Source organism: Lagopus leucura, unplaced genomic scaffold, assembly GCF_019238085.1.
Source record: "Lagopus leucura isolate 7727_CA_CO unplaced genomic scaffold, USGS_WTPT01 Super-Scaffold_100008, whole genome shotgun sequence".
Taxonomy (NCBI): Eukaryota; Metazoa; Chordata; class Aves; order Galliformes; family Phasianidae; genus Lagopus; species Lagopus leucura.
Genome location: NW_024962265.1, coordinates 14,626,250 through 14,643,979, shown reverse-complemented (window position 1 = coordinate 14,643,979; position 17,730 = coordinate 14,626,250). Strand labels below are relative to the sequence as shown.

At 43.5% G+C, this 17,730-nt stretch overlaps 1 protein-coding gene across 1 annotated transcript in view; it reads left to right on the top strand.

The window, feature by feature from the left end:
• Positions 1 to 17,730, top strand: part of CELSR1 (cadherin EGF LAG seven-pass G-type receptor 1) — a 198,954-nt gene that overhangs the window by 92,156 nt on the left and 89,068 nt on the right. The window contains exon 3 of the mRNA XM_042872737.1: positions 12,143 to 12,781. Coding sequence (XP_042728671.1) covers positions 12,143 to 12,781 — 639 coding nt within the window. The remainder of the gene's footprint in view (positions 1 to 12,142; positions 12,782 to 17,730) is intronic.

Genomic DNA, 17,730 nt, shown 5'->3' with positions numbered 1-17,730 from the left:
GGGAGCCAGGTGTCACAGCACAGCTTCCTCCCCATAGGATCCTGGCTGCGGGAGGGTTTAACTGGGAAACACAGAGCCAGCAGCAGTCGTGGTGAGGGAACGTGGAGCTGAATTTGAGTAAGGAGAGGCTATGAAATGTCTTCTTGGGCAAACAGGCCTCTGAGAAAGAGACAGAGACAAATCAGTAACGTTTTCTTGGCTAGAATATATTACTACAAGCTTGAACATCTTTTAAAATTAAAGAAATTTAACTATGGAAATGTCCATTCTTAATTAGGAAGTATTACTGTTTTGTATGGAATTGAAATTGAAGATATGTCCAACTGGGGAAGCCCTTTGAATGTTTTCAAATTTTACTATAATGAAGTTAAAGTAAGTTAGAGGTTATCAAGGCTACAGTCTGGCTAAATGCACTCTTATTATGTGGGCTTTCCCACTCACTCAAAACATGTTGTCGGAGTTTGCTTCCTCTTCACTGCCAAGTGCAGTACACCTGCATAACTGTCCTGCACGTAGCGTCTTGCTCCTCCTCCTACCATCTTGTTAGAGCAGTGCAGCTGTTAGTTTTGGCTGGGATGGCAGAAAGGGAGAAAAAGAAGCAGCAAAAGTTGGCTTCTCTACTGTGAGTCTGGAGGGGCATTGCAGAAGGGTCCTCTCAGCCTGTTGTTAGCAGTCACAGAAGACAGAGTGATGGGAAAAACTGGAGGTTAGGAGCAAGAGTTGCACATGGCCATCCTTACCAGCACAGGATTTGAGTTAGAAGTAGACACCAAAATATATATATCTGAGGGAGTGGTAGGGATTTCCAAAATAATTCCCATTGAAAAACTCATGGAAATGGCTGTGTTTCCGTCAATTTGTATTGGTTTTCATGGTGCAGTATTGCCAGATTTCTGGTAGAAAAGCTTTTTCTCCACCAGACAGTTCCTGCAGACCTTGCAGCCAGCTGTCGGGACACCTCTGCGTACATCTTGCTCTGTCTGACCCAGTGGATGACATCCACGTGATGAATCGTACAGTCAGAGCTGGGTGTCACCTGTGCTGCCTCTGACCTGGGCATGGCAAAGCCCTCTCCCTTCCTGACATTATTTGGGAATTTTGCTGTCCTTTTCAATAACACTGCCCTATGCTGTGCCACTGCTGTCTGTGCTGCTCTTATGCTCATAGAAAAACATCATAAATCTACTCTGGCCTGTGGTGCAGCTGCTTTGCCTTTCCCCCATCACCATCTGTCATTCTTTCCCAAGAATCCACCTGTGAGACATTCAAGATGCTTCAAGCAGCGAATGCAGCTGCAGACCACCATGGATAGGGTTTGTCCATCTTAGATACCCACTTAGATACCCACTTCAGATGTCAGCAGGCTTGTTTTGACCAATTAGGAGTGTTAGAAGATACCTAAAATGCCCTTTTCTTCCAAGTGCTGCATCAGTGGATTGATGCCATGATGTAAGCACTCAAGTCACTCTCTAGAGCGCTGATGTCTTCTTCATATATATTTTTTTTTTTAGTATTTACACACACTCAGGGATATTTATCCGATGTTGGGTGCACACAAGTGACTGACACTGAGGTTTAGTATGTAGATAGAAAGTCAGTATGACCCCAGTAACACTCAGAAAATCTCACTGCTGCGTCCCAGCGTGGGGATCATGGGCTGTCCCAGAGCTCTATCAAGGGGTGGATGGGAGGAAGCTGCGTGCGTGACATTCCCTAATGCTTGGGATCTGTTGATATCAATGAGGCAGTATTTGCAAGGTTTCATAGAACGAGCATTTTCATGTTCCCCTGAATGATTTCTGTTTTAAGGCTCAACATTACTGGTGCTAGATTTTGGCAATATCTTGTGCAGGCTTGATACTTCATAATTTTCATAAAATGCAGCTAGTGTGTTAAAAAAAAAAAAAAAAGAACACTTTAGTGCTGATGCAATGAAGGAAAGATCATTAGACTTTGTAGAAATGACAACCCTGAAAAAACTCAATGTTCTTTTTCCCATGAGTAGTTCATTGCATTCCATGGCAGCGCTGGCGTAATCTTATGTCCAGTTTTATCTGGAGGTGTGTAAAATTTTGTGCTGTGGGTGATGCCTGTGGCACCAGGATTCACCCAGCACTGATGAGATGACAAGCTCAATTGGGCATGCAACGGTTGGGTGCACCGCTTACATGGTGAGCCTTTGCTTGCCTACTAAACATCCCATGCTCACCAAATAGTGCTTGTCCGGGTCATCTGCAGCCTGACAGAGTTGAATCACAGGCTGCCTGAGGTTGGCAGGGACCTCTGCATCCATTCAAAACAGAGTGCCCAGGGCCACATCCAGGAGGTTTCTGAAGATAGTCTTTTTTGCATAGAAATTGGTGGGTCACCTTATGCGTTAGCCCTAGAATGCAAAATATGCATCACTCAAGATCCCTGTCTTACAAAACGTCTGGCAGAAAATTTTATCTGATTCTTCAGGTGAATCATACGGTTATAAATCCATTTCTACAGCTCCGCTGAATAAGAATAATTAGATAGGCATTTGAGATTGCAGTATCATTTCCGAAGATCAGTGCAGTTTCTGCTCCCCAGCAGTGTCTAAGTCACTGATGTTACCCACCTGAATGTGCCACAACTTGACGTGCCATTTCTCTGCATTGGCTTCCCGAGATGACGCAAGGCAATAGGAACCAAGCTCTGGCAATCTTCTAGTTTTGTCTGTGGGGCTGCTTTTCTCTTTGTGAAAGATTTGGAGAGCAACAATGGGAGAAAAACACCGACTCCAGGTTCAAGACTGCAGGAACAGGAAACAAGTGCTTTGTCCTTTCTGATTAGTGTTCAGCATTCTAGTTGTAGTGGCAGAGAGTCAAGAATAACTTCTCAGTTGACTATGTGACCAAAACCATGGTGATCTCATTGCCAGTGTCCAGTGCCACGTAGCTGGTTAACTAATCACGGTTATTTTTTGGTTTTGCATCATGTTTTTTTTTTAATAGTGTGGGCTGTCTATAAACACAGAATCAGAACAAAATATGTGGCATTTTTTTTAATATATATTGCCCATGCCTGGTGTGTCTTGCCCAAAATAGAAGTTTAGTGGAGGTGTTCTTTGCCTGTTTTACCTTTGCATTCCTATTTATTTGTCTGTTTATCTTATTTGCATTATGCAAGCCAATATTTCTCACTGCAGTTTCTTAATTGTTTTTTTGCTTCTTATTCTGTTTAATTTAGGAGGCTTCAGTAAACAAAACAGATCAGCAAATCTGGTCAGTCTAAAACCTAGTAAATGCAAATAAGACCTATTGCCGTTGAAACCAAAAACTGGGAAAAGGTGATATTTCTTTGAGGAAAGTATTATCATTATTCTGGGGATTTCTCATGAGAAGTCTAGATCCTTCGGGCTACAGGAGGTTATGTTTTATGCTGGATCCTGGCGGACAGGCTGTGAGTACACCACTGACTGTTCATCTGTGCTGCTCTCCATCACTCTTCCTGATTTTGAACTGTTCATCATTAGAAAATTCTTACACTTTAATAGTTCTTGGGAGGGAGACAAGAAGGAGTGATAAGGCTATGAAACCTTTCCCATAACTCACACACGTTACATCCATGCCCAAGTCAGGCATTCCACCAGGATTTAGGGCTTTGCCACAAACTGAAGCAGCATGAGGTGAGAGGGAGGTGAGAGGGTGACTTGTCTGGGTCCTTCCCTGGGAGAAGTGTCCAGGTCTCATGGGGCAGGGGGAGTAGCTGACTCCTATCAATGACACTTAACAACTGTCTTGAAAACTGAGCTGTAAACAGAAATAACATCAGGAAGAAGGGACCATCACCTTTTGTCGTAGATCCCTCCCTTGTTTTTGAGTAAAGATAGTAAACCTGAACTCAGTCCATCTTGAAGCATGCCTGTGCTTTCATTGTGATCCACAGCGGAGCTTTTAGGAGCAGAGCAGAGAGAATCTCAAGGCAAATGATATGTGGGAATATAGAGAAACATTTTGAAAAACAAATGTGATGAACTATGTGCTGCTGACAATGTTTGAAATGATCCCTTTGAGGCCACTGGCACATGGTTCACGTGCAGGCACTGAGGCAGAGAAGCTGCCCCTGGTTTAGAACCCCCTGGCTCCCCACCCCAACTCTTGCCATCCTCAGAATAGTTGTAATCTGTTCCTGCTTCAAACTGACAGAGATTTGAGCTGAACCCTGGGGAAGTTCCTGCTTTAGTCAGACAGAAAACGTTAGCAGGAGTTGGAGAGAAGTGAGCTTTTTGTGTGGAGCCAGCAGTGTCTCTGCAGGCAGCACCAAACGGCACTCCCTCTTTGAAGTGGCATTGGTGATGTAAAGCCACATCCCAGGATAAGTACACTGGTCTCATATCCCTCTGTACAAGGCTCATCATCTCCCCAAAAGATTGCCCTGAGTGAAGATTAACAGCCCATGGTCCCAGTTTACAGTTTGTGGGGTGCTGTCATGGTTCTTTAAGATACCTGTTTGAGCCCTGGGTAAGCCTGGAGCCAGGGAATGGCCACCATGGCCAGCATGGCCTCGCTGTGGTGAGCTGTGAGGTGTGGGCCTGGGCTGTGGGCTGGGAAACCAGCACTTGCCTCTTAGCTATGGACATTTTGCTATGCATTTAATTAGAACGAAAATGCAAATGATATTAAAACCATCACTCTTTAAAGTTCAGAGAGGCTCAGAAATTATCACAGTCATTAGGCAGTGGTTTTGGTTATGTATGAAGTGAGATCAAGCTCCATACACAGGTGGAGCCCCCAGCAAGTCGCTCCGTGTCCCTATCTGCTGCAGCCATCTCGTGTGGGGATTTTCATCCTAACAGGTCTGATGGGTGCCGTAATAGGGGCAGTCTGTGTGGGCATTAGCATGACGTGGGAACCAGCCTCTTGAACTGCAGTTAAGAAGCCTCATCAGAGGGGGAGCGGCCTTGGGTTGGGCTCCTGGGCTGTCCCCTGGAGGGGCTGTGGACAGCGTGGGTCTTGGTGTGCAGAGCCCAGGCAGGAGCCAGGGGTCTGAGGCCCAAGGAGTGATGCAGGAGGGTGCTCAGGAGAGCCAGGCATAGTCTGAGCCCCACCGCAGCCAGAACTCAGCAGTGCTTGTTGCTGCCAGCAGACCCATTTCCCCCAGTCTACTGTTAGCAGCCCAATTAGCATTTCAGAATTCTCAGCTTGGAGGTGCTGGTTTCTGAAAAGTTAATGGCAATTTGTACAGCATTGAGCAATCCAGTTGGCATCAATCTGTTCTTAATCCCCCACGCAGTTGTTCAAACTGCAAACTGAAATATATATATTTTTTCAATATTGTGTGCAAAGTAAGTAAGCCTGAAGTGCATAAGATAATGCTGCCAAAATTACTATGGCTTTTTTTTTTTTTTTTCCATTAAGCACATGAGGAACTTGCAGCTGCTTTCTGCATAGTCTGCCCTTGTACAGCTTGCCACGTTCAGCTGTCTGACTCAGTGTGCACTGCTGGTACTGCTGCTAAGGGGACCGCACAGTGATTGATGATCACCGTGGGTCCCTCTGCCCACCACCCCCAAGTGTCACAGGTCCCACTTCTGTCAGAATGAAGAGATGGCTCATCTTGCAAAAACAAGCATGAAAAAGCAAAAATAAATCTGTAAAAGCTTGGTTAAGTGTCAGATTCCAAAGTAGCTTGCCAGCATCTCCTCCCAGACTACATTGTTCCCCACAACGCAGAACAGGCATTTTTGGGACCTCTCTTGTGCCGCTTCATCCCCTTTGCATGTTTCAGTCTGCCTTGGGAGCATCAGAGCACAATAACAAAACAGAGTAGAAGCACACAAGGGGAAAAATAGCTTCTAAAATATTATCTGCCGTGAAAGGCCTTATAGTGATACAGCTGCAGGCCAGGTCACTATGTAGATTTATAATACATTGTCATTGTTGCCACAGTTCTGAAAGCTCCTGTACAGGTTTGTGCCCCTCTTTGGGCTAAGGGAACTTCACTGCATGGGCCAGACATTGCTGCAGCCCTGGGGACATGAGATTACCCCAGGTACCTGTGACACTGGTAAGCTGTGGGGGTCAAGGTGGCTGTGTTAGGGTTGGGACTTTATCTACACCCTTTTTTTTCCAAAGTGTCTTAAATATATTGGCTCACAGTTTGAACACACCATGAGCAGGTGTTGATAGGTAGATGTGAACATTGCCCCTGGACAGCTAGGAAGCACATTTGTTGCCATTGAACTTGTTTGCTTCTTTGCGCAGAAGAAATAAGCTACCTTCAAACAGCTTATACTTCCTCCGTTCTGATTGTATTGCTAAACTAACTACACGTGAAAAATCAGAACCAAACAGTTAGGAAAAAAAGATAAACCCATACATAAAAGCTTGTGTGAATACCCATGTTTGCTGTCTAACAAGGTATTCCAGATGCTGTGCTCCTCTTAAAGCAGACTGGACCCACTCATAGCTGCAGTTGTAGTAGCACAGGGCTCTGGACTGGGCTTTATAAACCTACCTGGACTGTGACGTCTCACCTTGGGGTTGCCATTTCATGCCAAGTCCTGGCAGAGACTCAGGGAATTAGGCTGCATGCCCAGTTTTAGCCAAGAGCAAAGCCTGTTGAAGTCAATGGAAGTCTTCCCATTGATGTAATGGGCTTTGGAGTGGACTTTGGCCTTCCACGTTCTAAAGAGCAGTGTTTCTAATGTAAACATTTAGCATGGTGTGAATAATAGATGATTATTTTTATATATCTTTCCAATGCCCACAGTTTGCATTGGCTTCCAGTGGTCCTAAATGTGCAAAGGTGATGCCAGCAGTCTGACATGGAGGAAGGGACAAAAGCCATAATGTGAGTTTCATGTAACCAAGGGGAATTGTTGCCATGTCATTTCATCCAATTTGTCATAAAGAAGGAATTGGTCATTGTCAGCATTTCTGATCCTAGAGCTGGAAGGTAGGAAGTCTTGACAGAATCCATTAGTGCCTGTCTAAGAAATGAGGATGTTTTCTCAGTACTATAAGCCCTGTAACTTCTCCATAAAGTAGACCTTATTTCAAAGATTTTGTCTTACGGATGATAGACTTCCCATTCCTAATCACAGAACAGCTTTGTAGTGCCCAGTGATTTGGAAGGGACAATTTTAATATACTAACTTTTTATGCATTTTAAAGCTGTTTCCACTGTGTGAGAATACATATGCAAGACAAGACTCTGCATTGCAAGATTTACAGACTTTGTGAGGGAAACCAACATTTAGTGCAGGACTACTTATGTCACTTTTATTGGTGTCTGCTGGCTTTTACTGCTGTTTGTTCAGCGGGAAGCATGTTTTGGGTTCCAGCACTGCTCAGGCAGCCAAATAATTCTCTGTGTCCCAGTGTGCTCAGCCAGTGCTGTTTACATGCTAATGTTACCTAAGCAGTGGAGAGGACACTAAAATTATGGCATCTTCATCATTAATTCAGGGCTTAGTACTGGACTCCGTAAGTATAGAGCCAAAAAAACGTGAGGTCTTTCGCAGATCTTATTGCCACTACATCTTTGCCCTCTGGTAGCCATTGCCACCCATCTGTTTCTTCTCTCCTCTGCACTTGCAGGCTGCTGTGCACAATGCAACCCGCTGTGCGTTAACTCCCATATGTAAAACATGGCTGCAAGCAGTGAGCACTGGAGTTCTGATCATTAAAAGGCCAAATGATGTTTGCTACCCATATATATGCCTTCTTCTTAGGAGCTGGGAAAAGCAAGGGGTTATTTGAACCTATAGAGTGTTCTTATTCTATGTTCTGGCTAAGGATATGTTGTAAGCTGTGGCATCTGCTATTTCCAGATGCAGTATAAAGCAGGATTAAGATAGATTTGTGTTGGAATATCTATGAAAGAATGTTCTGCTGCTAAAGTATTTATGTAAAATATACAGCTTTGATAATTAACCCTAAGACCTTTTCATAGAATAAGCCAAGAAAAGTGTTAATTGTTTTATTTCTGCCAACTTCCAAAAACAAACAAAAAGATCCATTCTGGCCAGGTGCTGTCGTTGCCAAATACACGTTTCAGTTAAACATTGCTGTGTTTACATTTCTAGATAATAAAATTCTTTGGTTTATGGACTGCCAGAAGATAGAAAGCTGAGATTAAAGTCTCAGATTTGATTGGGTTTGTTGTAAAGTGAAGGTAACCATGAAACAACAGCTATTTGATAAATTCTGAGTTATTAGTGTGCTTTAGAGAGGATGGTGCTTTTGTCAGCCTTGCTGTCTTGATAACATGTCGGAGTACGTGGTCGCTATTGAATCTTCTCACTAGTTTGATGGAGGGTAAAGATTAGTACTTCCGTAGGTAAGGAGCATGTTCAGCAATGACAGTGACACAAAATATGTCAGCCCGCTTCGATTTCCACCTTCTGGAGATTTCAGAAAGTCTGCAAAGGTAAGTATACCTTTGTAAGAAAGTATAGCCAGGCAACGAGTTCAGCGTGCAGGGCTGTGTCTGTAATGAATTCTTACTGTGCAGTCACCTCAGTGTCCAGAACTCCAGTGTTTGTCAGTTCACACTGGAGTGAGACGTTAATAGTCTTTTTTTTCTTCTTTCTTTTTTTAAATCTTTCCACCTTGTTTTTGATAAAGTTGGCTGTAAAACCTTTTGAGAGAATATTTAGTGAGTTATTTAGGATATTCATGTTGCCTTCATTAGCCTGGTATCCCATCATTTCAACATCTGCGTGCAGCACTTCACAATATACATGAACTGCTATTACCCCAGCGTACAGAGGAGAAACTCAGAGTGACAGAAGCCACTGGCACAGGGTTTTAGGAAGCCTAGAAGGACTCTGTCGCTGACCCACCCTTTCAGGGGCTCAGCCTGCGGTGATGCATACAGGCCCCCCAGTCCCCTGGTAGCAGGATGCCCACGTGTCCCATCTGCCAGCACGGCCCATGTTTGTAGAGCTCCTTGGCCCTCTGGGTGAAGCCAGGCTGGTGATGGCTGTGAGGAGCAGTGACAGCCAGGCCTCGCACATGCTGACCTGTAGGGCTGCTTCACAGAGCGAGGTGCAGCATTCCTCCTATAAGGAGGGCTGTCCTACACCCTGATGAGCCATCTTGCACCTGCCAAAACGTGATGCAGGCTTTTTAGAGCTGCATCGCCAGACCTTTGGAAAATCTAACTGTCTTAGAGCCTTTCTAGCAGAGTAACAAATGGGTTGTACTTGTAATTGGGTAGCTGCATATGGTAGGCATGTCAGACTGTGAAAGAACTTAAAGCATTATTGCTCCATAAAATGCTACTTTCTGATACTGTCTTTCTCCCATTTCTGGCAGTTAACTTTTGAAACTTCACTTGGACTATTCCTGAGAGACTCAAAACACACACATTATGTTTTTAGGACGGAATTCAATTACCACTGAAGACAAGGCAATGTCTTCCCTCATTGCAGTTGCTTCAGACCCTCAAAGTGAATGTTGTCTGCTGAATGTAGAATGGATACTAATTTGGTCACATAAAACCTCAGATTGTTTCGGCTTTCCATGAATTTCTCAATGAAAAGAATGATCAAACCCAGTGATTCTGCTCTCAGACACACTGGGGATATGAAAGAGCTGCTTGTCCAGCAGGCTGTATAGCCGAGCCGGTCTTTTGTTGCCTATGGCACACATGCTTGGCTCCTTTTTACTCTCTTTTTATTTTAATGCTTTACAATGGAGCTGGACAAAGCCAAATTTACTTTTAAAGCACAACTTAATTTTGCAGAATCCATAGCTATATGTCCATGCCCAGTTTTCTTTTGTGCTGCCTGCAGAACAACAGGGCTGTGTGGTATCTGACATGGGGCTTCTCCCAGTGATTTATTAACTGTGTCAGGATAGCTGTTGTGAATGCTGGGAAGCTCTTGTATATTGTGACAGTTGATATTGATTATGACAGTTTGTAGACCCTAGTGTGTTGTCAGACAGTGGGTTGTATTTTGTCTTCTTACTATACATACCATGGGCTGTAGATCATAGTGTTTTCTTCAAAAAAGAACCCATTGTCCAGAATGCTCATTCGTTGCTGGTATGAGAGCACTTCTGTAGGGTATTGTGCAACAAACGGCAAAATAGTTGAGGCACCCTGTGGGACAGACAATCAAATGTCAATTGCTTTAGGAAAAAAAAAAAAAGGTTAGCTTATTCTGCTTCTATTCTTTCAGTGGAATGAGCTGTGCAGTTGTCAGAAGCGAGTAAACTGGTCTGAGTCTGTTATCTGTGAAAATAAAATGCATCCTGCATTAGTCATTATCCAAAAGTCCACAGACCATGCCAGTGGAGGAGGTTCAAAATAAGGATTTGCGCTACTGATAAAGACTTTGGAACTTCGTGGAAGCTGAAATGTTTCTAGAATGAGTCTGAGGAAGAGGAGAGAAGCATTTCTGCAAACTTGGGAGAAAGCAAACCTGGCATGTGCACTGCTGGGATGGGCGCCTTGGAGAGGTCACACCAATTAATGAGCTCTTCTTACTGTTTGCTTTTAGCTAGGCAGCAGTAAAGTAGCACACAGGAGAGAAGATCTTTCTGTTTTGCCTAAAAACTGCTTCAGTGTAAAAAAAAACAACTGAAAAGCAAACGAGGTGAGCTGAGCTTTTGCAGACACTGTGATTGGGAGGATGGAGTCAAAAGCCATTTTGTTAATTATGCTGTTATAATTTACTATATTGCTACTGTATTACTGGGAAAAAGCTACCAATAATAGGTTTGTTTTTAAAACATAGAGCACTTGAGGTACAGTGTTGACTGTGAACAAGAAAGGAGCCGTTCTGATTTTTCTGTTCTTGAAGCACCATTTATAAGAGACCATAATGGATCATAAATACACACTTTCAGATGATAATCAGTGGGAATATGACCCAGCAGCAATCTGTGCTATTAGAATTTTGACCTCACAGTGGTTTCACATTGATTCAAGTGCAGTTTCTGCTGTGGTTTTATATTAATTCAAAATCCATTTCCATACATACCTTATGGTTTGATTGAAACAAATGCAGTATCATTGTGAAAGTGTTATTTCAGGGATACTTTGGGCCAAGCTTGGACCTATGAGATCTGGATTCTGTTCTTAACACCCTTGTGGGGCTGAGTGTTGGCCCCATTCAAAGCAGTTCATTCCTCATGGCATAATTTCATCTCCATTTTTAGTGATTTATTTACACTGTGAGATCTTTGAGATGGAACAGCCTGGATTTCTCCAGGGTTCTATGGATGCTGCTGTAATATAGCTGTTTTCTCTGTAATACTAGCTGTATTTGCTTAGTGAGTACTTAATGTTAGCAAGGAACCTAAGTGGTTTGATTTCGGTGATGGTGCAATGTCCAATTGTGTGCTCACATTGAATTTGGATTAATTCTGCCATTAATAATTATGTTTAGTAATGAAAGAATGCTCAGTGTTTTGTACATTTGTAGCATTGCTGTAAGCCTAGGAGTAGGAGCGTACTGAAATTTTACAGTGGCATCTCTCAGTCAGTGTCAGGTGTTAGTACTGGGCGCATATTTCTTGATTTATTGTGAAACATCCACAGCAGTGTCAGAAATGCTTTAAAAGAAGGAAAAATAGAATGCTTTTTATTACTGACTTTTTCTGATTTCCTATTTTTCCTATATTTCTAAAAAAGGTATGAATTCAGATATTTAAACTTGAAGGTTTTCTTAGATGACTTTTGTCTAAAGCTCAGGTAACAATTCCCCATCTATGCCTAGTTCTGGCTCCTTACGTCCAAGGCAGCTCTTGGAGACGATAATTTTGGTGTTGTGCTGTGAAAATCAACAGGTCCCCAGCACTGCTTATAGACTAGCTGTAATTTGTATGTAAGTTCCTGGTAGTGGCTACTGAGAGTCCACCTGGCCATCGCAGGGCTGTTGAGCTGTCTGTTTGCTCACTGGCTCTTGCTGTTTTTTGCCTGGCACATTCTCTGTATGTGCTGAGCTCTTTGAGATCTTTGAGTTGCCATCCTTAAGCGATTTCATTTTATTTTCCTTATTAAAGGCATTGGCATTCACTGCAGGAGGTGGATGCATTCCCCTCTCGCATCCCGGCGTCCTCAACAGACGTGTTTAATTTCTCGAGGGCTGCAGGAACACCCCTGTCCATAAACTGAAACCTGGTCCCTGATGTCTGTTACATTTCTCTTTTCCCTTCAGACGGCGTCCACAGCGTTACGGCTGTTTGCACCCTGCGCGTCACCATCATCACAGACGACATGCTCACCAACAGCATCACGGTGCGGCTGGAGAACATGTCCCAGGAGAGGTTCCTTTCTCCTCTTCTCTCCCTGTTTGTCGAGGGGGTGGCAACAGTGCTCTCCACCACCAAGGACGGCATCTTCGTTTTCAACATCCAAAATGACACAGATGTCAGCTCCAATATCCTGAACGTGACATTCTCAGCTCTGCTCCCCGGTGGCATTCGCAACAAGTTCTTCCCCTCTGAGGACCTGCAGGAGCAGATCTACCTCAATAGGACGCTGCTGACCATGATCTCCACGCAGAGGGTGCTGCCTTTCGATGACAACATCTGCTTGCGCGAGCCCTGTGAGAACTACATGAAGTGTGTCTCCGTCCTCAAGTTTGACAGCTCGGCCCCATTCATCAGCTCCAACACTGTCCTGTTCCGCCCCATCCACCCCATCAATGGCCTGCGGTGCCGCTGCCCACCTGGCTTCACCGGCGATTACTGCGAGACCGAGATCGACCTGTGCTACTCCAACCCATGCGGCAGCAATGGGCTGTGCCGCAGCCGAGAAGGGGGCTACACTTGCGAGTGCTACGAGGACTACACTGGTATGTGTTTATCTTATCTTTGACCCATGATTTATAGGTTGGAACATCAAGCAGGCCGGCTCTATATCAATCTGAAATTGCTGACATTCTTAGTCAAAGGGAGAAAAACTCCTGACAGAGCTTTCTGGTAGAGGGAAGGCTTGTGTCACCTGTCACTTTGGGTGAAGTGTGCATCTCCAAGTCACATGGTGACAGGAACCATGCACTGCTCCAAGTCAGGGCGGGGGGACCACCAACTGCTGAAATGATTCCCACGTGCGAAGTTCATAGAATCGCTTGAGTTGGAAAGGACCTTTGAAGGTCATCCAGTCCAACTCTCCTGCAATGAATGGGGGCACCTACAGTGGAGCAGGTTGCTCAGATCCCTGTCCATCCTAATCTTCGGTGTTTCCAGAGATGGGGCATCCACCATCTCCCTGGGAAACCTGTTCTACTGCTTCACTACCTTTATTGCAAAAAACTTCTTCCTTACACCCAATCTAAATCTCTCCTCTTTTAGTTTGAAACCGTTTCCCCTTTGTCCTCTCACAACAGACCCTTCTCAAGAGTCTCTCCCCTTCTTTCTTATAGCCTCTCTATAGATACTGAAATTTATACTCAGAACAAGATATACAAATGCCTGTAACCTAAATACCTGGAAGGAACAAGGTGGGCCACACCCCCTGGTCCATGGTTTCTCATGGTAACTCCTTGCTGCCCCCTCAGCAGTGCCCACCAGGGCATGGAGGGAGTGTGCAGCCTCAGTGAGGTCACTAGGCCCCAGGCCAGGCTAGGGACAAAGAATACCTCGTGGTGCCCAGAAACCACAGCAATACACATTTATGGGAAAAGCTGTGAGTCAGCTTCAGTTTGTAAATATCTGGGTAGATGCTTCTTCCCAGCTTGGGTCCAGTGGCCTGTTGAGGAATGTACTTTGCCTCATCATGGTCTGGACAGCTAATAAAGATCAAAGCGCTGCTTCTCAACTTTTTCTGAGATGTTATGGAAGAACATTAGCTGAATGTTTTCTGGTGCTTCTGGAAAGTCGGTGGGATTATTTTAGTGTTTGAAATTGCAAAGGCATGTGCACATTCTGCAGTGACATGCTGCTTGCCTGCAATTGCTGCTAATGGCTCAGCTGTGTCTGTTGTGACCCCCACAAATGAGAGGTATGGCAGAGGGGACTGCTCCCAGAACTGCTTCTCACTTCTGAAATTAAAAAAAAATTGAAAATATCAATTATTTAAGCCTCCATATAAAATAATTTGCATGATGTGAATGCCTACTGAGCTGGATGCAGCCCTCTAGGTAGAAGGGTTTTCCTTCAGTTTACATGGCTGTTGGCTCAGGGCTGTCATTAAAAATGCAATGGTGAAAAGAGCCAGCAATCAGTGAGCAGAGACACAGCAGCAGCATGAGAACTGGGCAGCACATGGTCTGGAGGAGGTGCTCCCTGATATCAGAGGGGCTCAAGGTAGCCAACCTTCCTTCCCCTGGGTAGGGGACAGGCCTTTTGCTTGACTAGTGAAACTTTGAATCAGGTTGTGATGGCTGGGACATCTGGTCTTCACTGAAGAGGGCTTTTCTTAAAGGCTGCTTTTGTGTCTCTTGCACAGTGAAATGCATTATAAAGCCCTTTTTCTATGCATGGAGATGATGTGTGATATGTGAAACATTGGACACCACTAAATAGATTTTGTGACCAATTATTACATAAATATGTTAAATGAAATTATTATAGTATTAATAGGAATGGTTAGAAGTAGAAGTTTCATTAAACAAAGATATGCATATAAATAGACTTAATTCATTCACGAGTGAATGTCTTGGAAGGTTGAAACAACATAGGTTCCTGTATCAAATTTTGAGGGTCTTTTCCTGGAAATCTTCAGAACAGAAAGATTAAATATACTTAAAAAGGAAAGAGGAAAATTTTATATTAATAATTCATGAATGTATTTAAAAATTAATACTGCAGTCATAACAGCCACAGTGCATATTTAGAAGAGAAACACCATATTATTCATACACAAAAGAAGATTTTAACTTTAACTGCACTTTCAGTGCATGTTTGTTCAGTTCAAAGATAACTGTCCTACTGCCACGATGCTGGAGGGATCAGAAGTCAAGGAGTGAGCTCTGCCTGCGCCCACACCATCTTTAGGGCCCAGAAGTAACCGTGATTCAATGAAACACTTCATTGTTTGAAACAACAATTTGGATTTCAGTCACCGGCAGGTCAGCCAGGGGAAAGGGAAATACCCATCCCTGCTCGAGGGCCCTGGAATCCCTTATCCTGTAAATTGATACAAATATTGAATATCGGTTTTATTGCTGAAAACAAAAATTCAGTATCTGCTCTGTGGCTGGTTTGTGCAACATGAGTGCTTTTAGGCTCAGTGTTTATGACAACATTTTTTCCATCAGAGCTGACACACTTACCCACATGTGGTGGTCATTAGTTGCTTATCTCTCAATCCAGCAATGAGAGGTCAAAAATGTTATCTACAAGCAACGTAGTACCAAAAATATTTTACAAAGTACTTGATCCATTATTGCATCTTATCCCAATCCCCTTTAAGAACTGTGTTATTTTACCTACAATTTTTATTCCTTCTTTAAATACTAGATCATGATCTAGTAATCAGAATACTGCATTTTCTGCTTATATATGAATATTCCTTCTTTGCAACAATGCAGATTCGATATCTGTTTAATATTTAAACAACATAGGTTTGATTCAAGAACAGCAATGTGAATTGGTTCTGGTAATGCAGTAAATGGGAATAGCAGAGCAGAATTTGGCTGATGGCATGGACAGAGAAGTGCAAAGCTGGGAGATGCTGGCGTTACAAAGTATTACCACGGGATTAACTCAGTGTAGTAACGTACTGGTATGAGGTACTTATGAATCTTTGGGATAACTGTAGAGGATGAAATATTAATGGTAACAGTCAATGAAATGCAGCCTGCTCTGGGGACTCTCATGTTTCAATTTCCCAATTAAGAGCTATGTAGAAAAATAATTACAAGAAAATACTAAGATCTATCATCTCCTTAGTAAGATATACTGCAAGTTGATGATAAATCACTACACAATCATAACCCTGTACTAAATCTATCAGACTGGTCACCTGTTAAAAACACAGCATTTATTTCCTGTAGCAGATAATTATGTCCTAACGTAATCAGATGGAATTTCCTCCCATTTTTCCACCCTGCTTTGAAGCCCTCCATTTGTTTTGATGTAATTGTTAGTCATTTATACACGATGAAAGTTCCTCTGTCTTCAGGAGTCTTCTGTTACTTGCACGAAGGTAAGCTGAGCTCTCATAAGGTATTTTTGAAACCTGAATACTGGCTAGTTTTTGGTGGGTTGAAATTAGCTTCACTTCCTGCGATGCGAGGAGGTGAGTGGACAAGGACATACATTTCCAGTCGTGTTTTTCAGAATAGCAACCTCTTTAAGTTCTGTTATTTGTGTACTGACCCATGCACAGAAGTGGACAGTGTGCACTAACAATGCTGCTGTTGATGGCAGGGAGCTCTGTGCCTGACTAAAGGGTTAAAGGACGTCATTTATGCTAAACAAACACATGTAATGAAGTCAAACACTGGGGAAAGCCTGCTCAGTTTTTCTGGCTACGTTTTGTGTATCTCTGAGTGCTGCAGAAAAGTTGAACCCACTACAGGGGAATTGTGCTTAGGCAGAGCAACGTCTGCACTGCTCAGGGGTGAACTTCTGAAGTATGGAGTATTAATGCCCAGGGAGGTTGTGGATGCCCCGTCCTTGGACGTGTTCAAGGCCAGGTTGGACGGGGTCCTGGGCAACCTGATCTGAATGTGTATGTTTGGTGGCCCTGCCAGGCAGGGGGGTTGGAACTACATGATCCTTGAGGTCCCTTCCAACCCGGGTGATTCTGTGATTCTGTGATTAATGCCATTCACACATGGCATGTTTGCTATGGCATTTCCCTGCTGAGCTGTACATACAGCCACGTCTTGGTGCCTCCAATGGGACGTATCCTGTCAGTTGGTTGGGATTGCTGCAGTGCCGGCAGTTCCTCAGCAGCCAGCAGTCCTTCTGCTCAGCAGCAGCCCCAGCATTCTCCTCTGTGATCTCACTCCCCCCAAAAAAATCAAATTTTCACAGACCAAAAACACTTCAAAGGGAAAAAAAAAAAAATATCCTGAGATAACGAAGAGATTTAATGTTCCCACAGTTCTCCTTAACCTCCTTAGCTATGTCTCCTGTAGCATGGAGCAATTGCAAGGGAAAAAAAACGTTGCAAGAGAATTTCCCATATCCTCAGCATCTCTCCTTGGATTTCACTTCAGAGAGGGGAGAAATCTTAAGTGGTCATAAATCTTCCAGTAATCAAATACAGCAATTAGAGAACTTCAATGCTTTTTTAGTCGTAATATATTTTTGTGATACCATATTGACATATGAAATCTTGCCATCTAACTTCACCTCTGTGATTTCTCATTGTGTGCCATGAGAATGTAATTATAGCTGTTTTCGCAGGGTGGTACCAAAATGCTCTATTCATGTTGTTTGGTAAGCTCTCGGTGCTTGGCTCTTTCAAACCACATCTAGCAATAAAAGAAAATGTGAAGATCTGCTTCTTTGGTATCTTAACTTATATCCATCCTTTAGATAGTAGTTTCACTGCTTGGACTGATACTAGATTCTCATTTTTCAAGCCAGAGAGATTTATCGGGAAGAATTTCAGCTTTCAAGTACAGAAATCTGGCAGCCAGGGTAGCCGTAATGAGCATTTTATCTTGGGTGAGAGTGTCTGAAATTCCATTCTTGGTTACACTTCTGCAGTTCCACTCAAGCCCTGCACCTGTAGGTGTGTAACAGCAGAATCTTGTACAGCGTATCTTAATATGAGACATTTAGACATCTTTAACTCTTAGGCCACAGTTTTGCCATGGCAAAACTGAACAAAGCTTATCATCGC